This window comes from Oculina patagonica, chromosome 5 (assembly GCF_052425735.1).
Source record: "Oculina patagonica isolate OP01 chromosome 5, crgOcupat, whole genome shotgun sequence".
Taxonomy (NCBI): Eukaryota; Metazoa; Cnidaria; class Anthozoa; order Scleractinia; family Oculinidae; genus Oculina; species Oculina patagonica.
Window position 1 is genome coordinate 13,099,738 of NC_135762.1, and position 12,578 is coordinate 13,112,315.

General features: G+C 37.1%; 2 protein-coding genes across 2 annotated transcripts; both read left to right on the plus strand.

The window, feature by feature from the left end:
• The first annotated feature begins 4,839 nt into the window (after positions 1 to 4,839).
• LOC144655013 (neuropeptide Y receptor type 6-like) lies at positions 4,840 to 6,033 on the plus strand. Its single transcript, XM_078515236.1, has one exon. It carries the CDS (start codon positions 4,915 to 4,917, stop codon positions 6,031 to 6,033), a length of 1,119 nt encoding a protein of 372 aa, XP_078371362.1. The 5' UTR covers positions 4,840 to 4,914.
• Positions 6,034 to 9,355: 3,322 nt separating this feature from the next.
• On the plus strand, positions 9,356 to 11,551 carry LOC144654245 (neuropeptide Y receptor type 6-like). The gene has a single exon (XM_078514329.1). The coding sequence runs from the start codon at positions 9,449 to 9,451 to the stop codon at positions 10,559 to 10,561; it is 1,113 nt and encodes a 370-aa protein (XP_078370455.1). The 5' UTR covers positions 9,356 to 9,448; the 3' UTR covers positions 10,562 to 11,551.
• Positions 11,552 to 12,578: the final 1,027 nt, after the last annotated feature.

Sequence of the window (12,578 nt, forward strand, 5' to 3'; positions counted from 1 at the left end):
CTCTTCCTTCCTGTTACGATAAGAATGTTGGATGACCGTGCAGGTGTTAACCTAAAATTGTATATTTATCAAAACAAAGTAATTACGAAATTGTTTTCGAGACAATCTGTTGAATTGCATCTCATTTGATCTTAATCATATTCTTCAGTCAGTGTGGTAACTAAAGCCCACACAAGATAACGAAGTTTACCGATTGTTTCCCTCTAAAGTTAGCGGTAACGTGGTTAGATTGAGTTTTGGAGATTTTATTCCTTTTTTCGAGCTTCGTAGCGATTTGTTGTGAGTAGGGTTGTAGCTTAAATTTTACTTTCATGCAACAGATAACTACTTCCGTTTAAAGCCAAAAATAAGTCATAAATGAATATTCAAGACTCGTCAGAAACTAATGCTAACATCAATTGTGTACACCGCGTGGGAAGTTTTGGGAGAGATTCACGCTTCAACGTTTATAATTGTAGGCATAGTCTAAAACCAGGACTGGACTCTGGACTGGACTCTGGACTGGACTCTGGACTCTGGACTCTGAACTATGGACTCTGGACTCTGGTCAATTTTTTTTTAATATTAAAAAAAGTTAAATATTAATATAAAACCAGATTGATTAACAAATACTTTTACTTTTAATTTGTTAATTTTCTTTTTATTTTATGCATTTTTTTTATTTTGAAAGCGTCTTTCAAAATATCATGATAAGGATGTTTTGATGGCGACTCTTGTGCAGTCATGTACAGGGAAGCGTCCGAGTTTTTGTGCCTGTTTACCATTTAACACGGCAATAAAGTTCGACATTTTGCATGCCCATGCCGTTGCTGTGGACCTGCTCCCGAGTGACGGACGTTGTGGTGTTTAACGAAGCCAACAACTGTGCCCCTAACTGAACGTGTTTTCTTTCTTTATGTTGAGCGTATCGATGCGAACAGCATAAATCGCTTTCTTGACAAACTTTTGGAAGGATATTTATTTTCCTTTTATAAGGCCTAAAAGCACGATGGTATAACAAAAAAAGGCAGACAGGACGTAGACCATGATTGGACGAGAGTAGTTTTCACAAGATTTTTATCAAGGCAGACTACTTATTCTTGGTTTTCATGTTACTAAAATCAAAATTCACTAGGCCTGCTAAATTTTCGTTGTCATTAGGCGAAAGACGTAGCACCAAGCTAGATTTAACAAAACAATCACTAAGTAGTCGGCCTAGATTAAAATCTTGTGAAAACTACTCTCATCCATTAATGGACTACGCCCTGTCTGCTCTCAGAGATGCTTATCTGTCCTCGTTACCCGTGATGGATAAAAAAAAATCGCCCAATCTCCACTTCAAATACAAACTTTACTTTTTCTCGATATTTTGGTTTAAAGGTTGTGATCGATTGTTCTTGAAACATGAAACAAGTAACATTTCCGGCCAAAAAATAATAATTCGCTACATTACCCGGCCTCTAGCTTGGTGCTACGTCACCGACAGAGGAAAGCGTTTTTAGAAATATCATGATAAGGATGTTTTGATAACAACTTTCGTGCAATTATGTTCCAGGAAGCTTCTGAGTGTTTGTGCCTGTCTACCATTTAACAAGACAAGTCTGCCTTGATAAAAATCTTGTGAAAACTACTCTCGTCCAATCATGGTCTACGTCCTGTCTGCCTTTTGTTATACCATCGTGCTTTTAGGCCTTATAAAAGGAAAATAAATATCCTTCCAACAGTTTGTCAAGAAAGCGATTTATGCTGTTCGCATCGATACGCTCAACATAAAGAAAGAAAACACGTTCAGTTAGGGGCACAGTTGTTGGCTTCGTTAAACACCACAACGTCCGTCACTCGGGAGCAGGTCCACAGCAACGGCATGGGCATGCAAAATGTCGAACTTTATTGCCGTGTTAAATGGTAAACAGGCACAAAAACTCGGACGCTTCCCTGTACATGACTGCACAAGAGTCGTCATCAAAACATCCTTATCATGATATTTTGAAAGACGCTTTCAAAAAAAAATGCATAAAATAAAAAGAAAATTAACAAATTAAAAGTAAAAATATTTGTTAATCAATTTGGTTTTATATTAATATTTAACTTTTTTTAATATTAAAAAAAAATTGACCAGAGTCCAGAGTCCAGAGTTCATAGTCCAGAGTCCAGAGTCCAGAGTCCAGAGTCCAGAGTCCAGTGTCCAGAGTCCAGGGTCCAGTCCAGAGTCCAGTCCGGGTTTTAGACTATGCAAATACAAAATTTGATGAGGTATTACTGGTGTGGTCAAGTAATTAAAGAAAATCGATTAAGGCTAACATAAATATGTATAATGAAAACATGCTAGATAACTATATTGTAAAAAAGTGTGGACGCTAAATAAATGATTTGATGCTCATTCTGTAAATGGTAAGCATTGTTATTTCTGACGCATATGAGCACGCATACATACAGAACTTTATTTATTCTCGGGTTAACGAGGCTTGTTGGGCCACTAGCAAATACAAGATGTCCAATAAGCCTCGTTGGCCTGTTTCGCTAATAGAAAACTCGGGCTCGTAGTCTAATTGTTAAATAGAAAACGAATAAAAAGCGCTGAAACAAGAACCTAGTCTGTTTGTATTTTTTACGAATGTAAGTCAAATGTGATCTGTATCGTCGGAGTGTAGTTCCCCAGCTTAATTTTGCACCAAGGCTGCGTGTTCACTTTGGGATGATCATGTGATATGTAATGACAGAATACTGGTTCCCCAGCTTCACTTACTCTAAGCCTGGATAGTTACTTGAGGCTTTAAGTTAAATGTGATCTGCAATAAATCTCAGAGTTATAGTTCCCTAGCTAGAATGGCACTAAGCCTGAACATGGGAATGTAGGTCAATTATGGCTGTGATGTCAGTCTCGTAGTTCTCAAGGCGTTTTACCTGTATCGAGAGGAAATAGTTTTATCCCTGGTTGTTTTGATAGGACTTGTCTATGTAAATTATAAAGAAATATCATAATACTTGGAATAGGGTGTCCAGCGGACATCTTAAGAAACCTGCTACGCGTGCAACGATTCATTTGGAGCCTACAGTGTATCCCTCAAATAGACCATCTGAGATTTATTGTACCTTTATTCGTGTAATTTTGCGTCGTCATTTACTTTGTCGATTTTACTATGGTAGTTGTATAGTATAAACGCTGAAATGCGATTAATTAAAATATTGGCTACGTGATTCGTAAAGAACGAATACAGTTAATTATAGATTAAACGTTGCGTTGCGATTAATTAGAGTTTTGGCTACGTGATGAAATATTAAATGGTTGTCTAGTAATTTACGTGCGCAAAATTTATGTAGCTTATAACAATAAAATATCATGTATATACAGCTACCGCTTCTGAAAAAAAAATGCGTTTGGTTAATTTTTCACGCAGAAGCCAGCATTTCATGGCGAAACTTTTCTTTTTTATTTGTGCAAGTAAAACTAATACCATACAGTGAAAATTCTCTTTTTAAAAAAGTAAACAAATCAAAAGCTTTGCACGGAGTTGAGAAGTATCCACGATAGTTCTCAATAGAAAGCTGACCTCCAAATCGTGTTCAGATCAAGTAGCACAACTAGGCCATCAAAGAAATGCTGCAACAAATTTATGAAAGGTAAGCTTGGATAAGGCAGCTGGCGTCGTGTGTGGTTTAACTATTTTTTTTCTTGTTTCCTGAGTTACAAAGGTACCCTTAACGAAAAACATATTTTCAATAATGCTAATTCAAATCCCACGGTGCCTAGACCATTTAGCTGCAAACAATTCACAGGAGATTCGTGTACATTTTCCTGATGTTCTTTTCTATTTTAGGAAACTCTTTGCTCCTGGCTATTATTACCAGAAATGCAATATATCATTAACTACCTTATGACCAACATGGCGGCTTAAGACATCGTAATTACAGAGCTGGCTGTTGGGGGTCTTTCTTTTGCGCGGTTTAATTAAAAAACAAAAATAATGTTTAAAATGAATGGTTCTGCAGTTAGCATAGGCTGATTGCTTTTCATTTAGCTTTTGCCAAGCATTTGACAAAAGAAAAACCGAGAAAAGTGCGTTTTCGTATCTTCCACGGATATTAATTTGATAGATTTTACAGGTGTGTTATATGCCTCTTTTGTCCAAAGAGAAACTTGAAGGCCAAAGTCAACGGGAGTCGGCAGTTAAATTTGCAGCTGGAAAAGACATTTTAGAAGGAGTCACGATCAAACCACTCTCGGATGGAAACTGGCTTAACCGTCATTCGGTCGCTTCAGATAAGCTCTGTACATTTCTATTGAGTTTCTTAACTTCCTCTTCGATACTTGAATTTATGCAAAACGGAAGAGAAGAGGTACAACTCACAGTGTAAGCCGTCGATATTGCCTTTCACTTGCAAGACTTAACCGATATCATCGTAAAATAAAAACGACGAACAGTATCTTGTTAGTTTGGAGTAACACAACACAAGGTTAACCGCCACAAAGTTTGTCATATGACTTGAGAAATAATAAATAATGAATACTACTACAGGAATTATTTGGGAGTATGAATAGTAGTTGAGATGTTACATAGATTATTGTTACCAAATTGAAATTGATATTGTGCAATGCGCGAATAAATTTGCATTTGGATAGAGTTATCAGAAGGAGCAAGACACGAACAAAATCCACTCGGATGGAAACTGAAATTGGTTGCTGCAGATACGTTCTGTGCATTTTTCCCGAGTTTCTTATAACATCCTTGTAGATACCCGAATTAACTGACGGAAGGGAAGAGATACAACTGTATAAACCACAGATATTGCCAAATGTTTCTTTGCAATTTGAAGACTTCACAAATACCATTATAAACTTAACAACGACGAGCAGTAATTCGCTTTGGAGAACGCTCTTTTCTCTCACAAGACAAGGTAAACAACCGTCCAGTTTGCGATTTTATTTAAGACCTTATGGCTACTACACAATCATCGACAGCGCAATCATTTGGAAATATGAGTAGTACAAGTGCTTCACCGCGGCTCAAGGAATACGGCTGCAAACCGTTTCAAAGCGATACAGACCTAATCAAAGGATTGAAAATATTCTGTTATTGTGTCCTACTGCTGCTTTCGCTCCTGGGAAACTCTTTGCTCGTTGCTATCATTAAGAAGAACAAGCGAATGCAAACAATTACCAACTACCTTATCGCCAACATGGCGTTTTCAGATATACTAATAACAGTGTTGGCTGTACCGCGACAGATTACGGAAACATTGCTTGGACCTCGTAGGTGGTTAGTTGATGGGCTGTTAGGCTCTGTTCTCTGCAAAAGCCTTTCCTTCTTTCAAGACATCTCAACTGCGGTGTCCATCTTAAGTCTTGTAGTCATAGCCATTGACAGGTACAGAGCGATTGTGTTCCCTTTGCGTAAAGAAGTCATGAAACCGACTAAAGTTTGCAAAATTATCATACCCCTAATATGGATAATTTCAATGGGTTTACATTTAGTGTACTTTTATATCTTCCGGACAGTAAAATTTGACGGGAAAACATACTGCACACTTAGCTGGGCCCCTGAGTTTGATGAAAGGAGTTCTCAGTTAACTTACTATATTATATTGTTGGTTTGTGAGGTCGCTATTCCAACATGTATAGTTACAGTATTGTATTCTGCCATTATCCTGAATCTGAAAAGGAGCGGAATTTCCAGAAGCAAGGGTCCTTCAAGTTGTGTCACATCACAAAGGTTAAGAGAGGACACGAAAGTTGTGAGAATCATTATCGCAATACTTATTACTTTTATGGTCTGTGTGATCCCAATCAATGTTTTTGGTATTTTGTTTTATTTCGTTTGGGATTGGACCATGCCGTGTGGCATTGAAAAAATTGTCTTTGCAGCCCATTTTATTCTATATTCAAACGCGTCAGCGAACTCATGTATATATTTTGCTTTAAATGAGAAATATCGTCGAGGTTTAATGGATATTTTAAAAGAATTCCATATTGTGTGGCATGTCAGAAAAAGGTCAACCGTGAAGGATGAAGGAACAGAACTTGTGACAGTGAAGCAAGAAGCTTCATGTATCTGAAATCCTGAAACAAAATGTAATCTTATCTTGCGAAGGGATCCGTGCGTTATTTCATGAAACGAAACCCTTGGCTTTAATGAATTAGGTGTTTCAGGTGTTGCATCCAAATTCATTTGAATACTCAAATGCTTTGTGTGGTCCGTGTTTTTATTTCAAATTTGAATGACGAGCACTCGTCAGGGTTTGTTGACCATTGTAAACATCACCTTCACATGAATAGAGTGGTAATTGTCAGTTAGCAAATCAACAGGACATTCAAATATCAAGCAGTTACTCTTCCTTCCTGTTTCGATAAGAATTTTGGATGACCGTGCAGGTGTTTACTTAATATTGTATATTTATCAAAACAAAGTGATTACGAAATTGTTTACGAGGCGATCTGTTGAAATGCATCTCATTTTATCTTAATCATATTCTTCAGTCAGTGTAGTAACTAAAGCCCACACAAGATAACGAAGTTTACCTATTGTTTCCCTCTAAAGCTAGGTGGTAACGTGGTTAGATCGAGTTTTGGAGATTTTATTCCTTTTTTCGAGCTTCGTAGCGATTTGTTGTGAGTAGGTAGCTTAAATTTTACTTTCATGTAACAGATAACTACTTCCGTTTAAAGCCAAAAATAAGTCATAAATGAATATTCAAGACTCGTCAGAAACTAATGCTAACATCCAATTGTGTACACTGCGTGGGAAGTTTTGGGAGAGATTCACGCTTCAACGTTTATAATTGTAAATACAAAATTTGCCGAGGTATTACTGGTGTGGTCAAGTAATCAAAGAAAATCGATTAAGGCTAACATAAATATGTATAATGAAAACATGCTAGATGGCTATATTGTAAAAAAGTGTGGACGCTAAATAAATGATTTTAATGCTCATTCTGTAAATGGCAAGCATTGTTATTTCTGACGCATATGAGCACGCATACATACAGAACTTTATTTATTCTCGGGTTAACGAGGCTTGTTGGGCCACTAGCAAATACAAGATGTCAAATAAACCTCGTTGGCCTGATTCGCTCATAGAAAACTTGGGCTCGTAGTCTAATTGTTAAATAGAAAACGAATAAAAAGCGCTGAAACAAGAACCTAGTTTGTTTGTATTTTTTACGAATGTAAGTCAAATGTGATCTGTATCGTCGGTGTGTAGTTCCCCAGCTTAATTTTGCACCAAGGCTGCGTGTTCACTTTGGGATGATCATGTGATATGTAATGACAGAATACTGGTTCCCCAGCTTCACTTACTCTAAGCCTGGATAGTTACTTGAGGCTTTAAGTTAAATGTGATCTGCAATAAATCTCAGAGTTATAGTTTCCTAGCTAGAATGGCACTAAGCCTGAACATGGGAATGTAGGTCAATTATGGCTGTGATGTCAGTCTCGTAGTTCTCAAGGCGTTTTACCTGTATCGAGAGGAAATAGTTTTATCCCTGGTTGTTTTGATAGGACTTGTCTATGTAAATTATAAAGAAATATCATAATACTTGGAATAGGGTGTCCAGCGGACATCTTAAGCAACCTGCTACGCGCGCAACGATTCATTTGGAGCCTACAGTGTATCCCTAAAATAGACCATCTGAGATTTATTGTACCTTTATTCGTGTAATTTTGCGTCGTCATTTACTTTGTCGATTTTACTATGGTAGTTGTATAGTATAAACGCTGAAATGCGATTAATTAAAATATTGGCTACGTGATTCGTAAAGAACGAATACAGTTAATTATAGATTAAACGTTGCGTTGCAATTAATTAGAGTTTTGGCTACATGATGGAATATTAAATGGGTTGTCTAGTAATTTACTTGCGCAAAATGTATGTAGCTTATAACAATAAAATATCATGTATATACAGCTACCGCTTCTGAAAAAAAAAAATGCGTTTGGTTAATTTTTCACGCAGAAGCCAGCATTTCATGCCGAAACTTTCCTTTTTTATTTTTGCAAGTAAAACTAATACCATACAGTGAAAATTCTCTTTTTAAAAAAGTCCACAAATCAAAAGCTTTGCACGGAATTGAGAAGTATCCACGATAGTTCTCAATAGAAAGCTGACCTCCAAATCGTGTTCAGATCAAGTAGCACAACTAGGCCATCAAAGAAATGCTGCAACAAATTTATGAAAGGTAAGCTTGGATAAGGCCAGCTGGCGTCGTGTGTGGTTTAACTATTTTTTTTCTTGTTTCCTGAGTTACAAAGGTACCCTTAACGAAAAACATATTTTCAATAATGCTAATTCAAATCCCACGGTGCCTAGACCATTTAGCTGCAAACAATTCACAGGAGATTCGTGTACATTTTCCTGATGTTCTTTTCTATTTTGGGAAACTCTTTGCTGCTGGCTATTATTACCAGAAATGCAATATATCACTAACTACCTTATGACCAACATGGCGGCTTAAGACATCGTAATTACGGAGCTGGCTGTTGGGGGTCTTTCTTTTGCGCGGTTTAATTAAAAAACAAAAATAATGTTTAAGATGAATGGTTCTGCAGTTAGCATAGGCTGATTGCTTTTCATTTAGCTTTTGCCAAGCATTTGACAAAAACAAATCCGAGAAAAGTGCGTTTTCGTATCTTCCACGGATATTAATTTGATAGATTTTACAGGTGTGTTATATGCCTCTTTTGTCCAAAGAGAAACTTGAACGCCAAAGTCAACGGGAGTCGACAGTTCAATTTGCAGCTGGAAAAGACATTTTAAAAGGAGTCACGATCAAACCACTCTCGGATGGAAACAGGTTCAGTCGTCATTCATTCGCTTCAGATAAGCTCTGTACATTTCTATTGAGTTTCTTAACTTCCTCTTCGATACTCGAATTTTACGCAAAACGGAAGAGAAGAGGTACAACTGTGTAAGCCGTTGATGTTGCCTTTCACTTGCAAGACTTAACCGATATCATTGTAAAATAAGAACGACGAACAGTACCTTGTTAGTTTGGAGTACGGACCAACACAAGGTTAACCGCCACAAAGTTTGTCTTATGACTTGAGAAATAATAAATAATGAATACTGCTACAGGAATTATTTGGGAGTATGAATAGTAGTTGAGATGTCACATAAAATTACCAAATTGAAATTGATATTGTGCAATGCGTGAATAAATTTGCATTTGGATAGAGATATCAGAAGGAGCAAGACACAAACAAAACCCGCTCGGATGGAAACTGAAATTGCTGCAGATACGTTCTGTGCATTTTTCCCGAGTTTCTTATAACATCTTTGTAGATACTCGAATTAACTAACGGAAGCCTGAACTCAACTGTATAAACCGCAGATATTGCCAATTTGCAATTTGAAGACTTCACAAAACATCATAATAAACTAAACAACGACGAGCAGTAATTCGCTTTGGAGAACGGTCTTTTCTCTCACAAGACAAGGTAAACAACCGTCCAGTTTGCGATTTTAATAGAGAACTTATGGATACTACTACACAATCATCGACAGCGCAATCATTTGGAAATATGAGTAGTACAAGTGCTACACCGCGGCTCAAGGAATACAGCTGTAAACCGTACGAAAGCGATACAGACCTAATCAAAGGAGTGAAAATATTCTGTTACTGTGTCCTGTTTCTGCTTGCAGTCTTGGGAAACTCTTTGCTCATTGCTATCATTAAGAAGAACAAGCGAATGCAAACAATTACCAACTATCTTATCATCAACATGGCGGTTTCAGATATACTTATAACAGTGCTGGCTGTACCGCGACAGATTACGGAAACATTGCTTGGACCTCGTAGGTGGTTAGTTGATGGGCTGTTAGGCTCTGTTCTCTGCAAAAGCCTTTCCTTCTTTCAAGACATCTCAACTGCGGTGTCCATCATAAGTCTTGTAGTCATAGCCATTGACAGGTACAGAGCAATTGTGTTCCCTTTGCGTAAAGAAGTCATGAAGCCGACTAAAGTTGGCAAAATTATCATACCCCTAATATGGATAATTTCAATGGGTTTACATATAGTGTACTTTTATATCTTCCGGACAGTAACATATGATGGGAAAACATACTGCACCCTACGCTGGGCCCCTAAGTTTGATGAAAGAAGTTCTCAGGAGACCTACTATATTATAGTGTTGGTTTGTGAGGTCGCTCTTCCAGCGTGTGTAGTTACATTATTGTACTCTGCAATTATCCTGAATCTGAAAAGGAACGGAGTTGCAAGACGCAAGGGTCCTTCAAGTTGTGTCACATCACGAAGGTTAAGAGAGGACACGAAAGTTGTGAGAATCATTATCGCAATACTTATTACTTTTATTGTCTGTGTGATACCAATCAATGTTTTTGGTATTTTGTTTTATTTCGTTTGGGATTGGACCATGCCTTGTGGCATTGAAAACATTGTCTTTGCAGCCCATTTTATTCTATATTCAAACGCATCAGCGAACCCATGTATATATTTTACTTTAAATGAGAAATATCGTCGAGGTTTAATGGATATTTTAAAAGAATTCCATATTGTCAGAAACAGGTCCTCTGTGACGGATGAAGGAACAGAGCTTGTGACAGTGAAGCAAGAAGCTCCATGTATCTGAAATCTCGAAACAAAATGAAATCTTGTTTTGCGAAGGGATCTGTGCGTTATTTCATCGTATCCAATTTCTCTTTAATACTCAAATGCTTTGTGTAGTCAGTGTTTTTTTTTTTTAAATTCGAATGGCGAGCACTCGTCAGGGTTTGTTGGCCAATGTAAACATCATCTTAGATAAATAGAGTGGTAATTGTCAGTTAGCAAATCAACAGGACATTCAAATTTCGATGAGAATGTTGTATGACCGAGCAGGTGTAACTTACGTAAAATTGTATATTCATCAAAACATAATTATTACGATTTAGTGAGATACTGACTTGGTCAAGCAATTAAAAAAACGTTTAAAGCTGACATAAAAATGTATGGTGAAAACATGCTAAATGGCTTTATTGTAAAAAGTGTGGACGCTAAATAAATCATTTTCATGCTCGGCATTCTTCAAATGGCAAGTATTGCTATTTCTGACGAATATAAGCACGCAAATATATAGGCCCCGTCGGCTATTCCGAGTCTGTTTGTATTTTGTTAGGAATGTAAGTCAATTGTGATCCGCGGTCAGTAGTACGTATTGTATAAACGCTGAAGTGCGATTAATAAATATATTGGCTACGTGACTCATTAAGAACAAATACTAAGTATAGTGTAAGGTTGCGTCGCGATTAATTAAATTCTGGCTACGTGACTCATAAAGAGCGAATATTTTAATGCATTGCCACTGTACATGTCTAGTAACTAAGTGCCCAAAAGTTTATGTACCTTATAAAAGATCATGTATATACAGCTGCCGCTTCTGAAAAAAAAAAATGCGTTTGGTTATTTTTTTTTTAAGCAGAAGTCAGTATTTCATGCCGAAACGTTCCCTTTTTTTATTTCTGTAAGTGAAACTAATGCCACACAGTGAAAACTCCTCTTTTTTAGAAAGTGCATAAATCAAAAGCTTTGCACGAAATTGAGAAATATCCATGATAGTTCTCAAAAAAGAAGCTCACCTCCAAACCTTTAGAACAAGTAGCACAAGGTCCTCAAAAAATGCTACGAAACAAAAAAGTTGTCTTGAATAATGGCTAATTTAAATTTTACAGTGTTTGAAGCGTTTAGATTTTGACATTTCTGGAGCGATTCATTTCTGTATTGTTTTCCATTTCGGGAAATTCTTTTCTACGTGCTATTACTACCAGAAATACAATCTACCACTAACTTCCTTTTGGCCAACATGGCGCGCGGTTTTAGACATTTTAATTACGGTGCTGGCTCTTGGGAAGTCTTTCTTTTCACGGTCTACCTTTAAAAGATGAATGTTAAAAATGTTGTTTTTCACTTAGCATAAACTGATTGCATTTTATTTAGCTTCGACCAAACACTCAACAAAAGAAAAACTGAAAAAGTGCGTTATCGTTTCTTCCACGGATATTAATTCGATATGCTTATTTTGTCAAAAATGAACTTCCTTCAACAACACATACAGACAACAGCAGTCGACAGCCACGAACAAAAAGCTCTCGGATCAAAACTGGATCAGTTGTCATTTGGTTGCTTCAGATGAGCTCTGTACACGTCTCTTGAGTTTCGATAAAGTTGAGTGGAAAATCAATATTTAAAACTCGTCTGAAACTTGCTTGCTAATATTAAGTGTCTTTAGTACACCCGATGAACACGCTGTGTGGTATAGTACGTGAGTGCGTGAGTAATATTTCATATCCGGATGCTTTTGATGTGAGATTAATCTTGGGCACGTAATGACTGGTCTGACTGAAAATTGTCCAATAACTTTATTGCCCGCTAGGTCCAAAACAGTTCTTTTCGTTTTTCTTCTTTCCTTTGTTTTGACTTTCATTTAAGAATCTAAACGAACGACACATGACAAGCTGGCTGTGATCATGAGGTCATAAGCGACAAGTCTTCAGTCCACTCTTCATAGTTTTAATGTTAAAGGCAGGTTCAGTTTCTTTTCTCAGTAGAGAATGGTCACCATGTGTGCCGTTTGAAGCTCGAATGATATTATAAATAACGGGGGCTGATCA

Bases quoted from the DNA above. Each gene is read 5' to 3' on its own strand.
- LOC144655013 (XM_078515236.1), top strand. From the start codon at position 4,915: ATGGCTACTACACAATCATCGACAGCGCAATCATTTGGAAATATGAGT.
- LOC144654245 (XM_078514329.1), top strand. From the start codon at position 9,449: ATGGATACTACTACACAATCATCGACAGCGCAATCATTTGGAAATATG.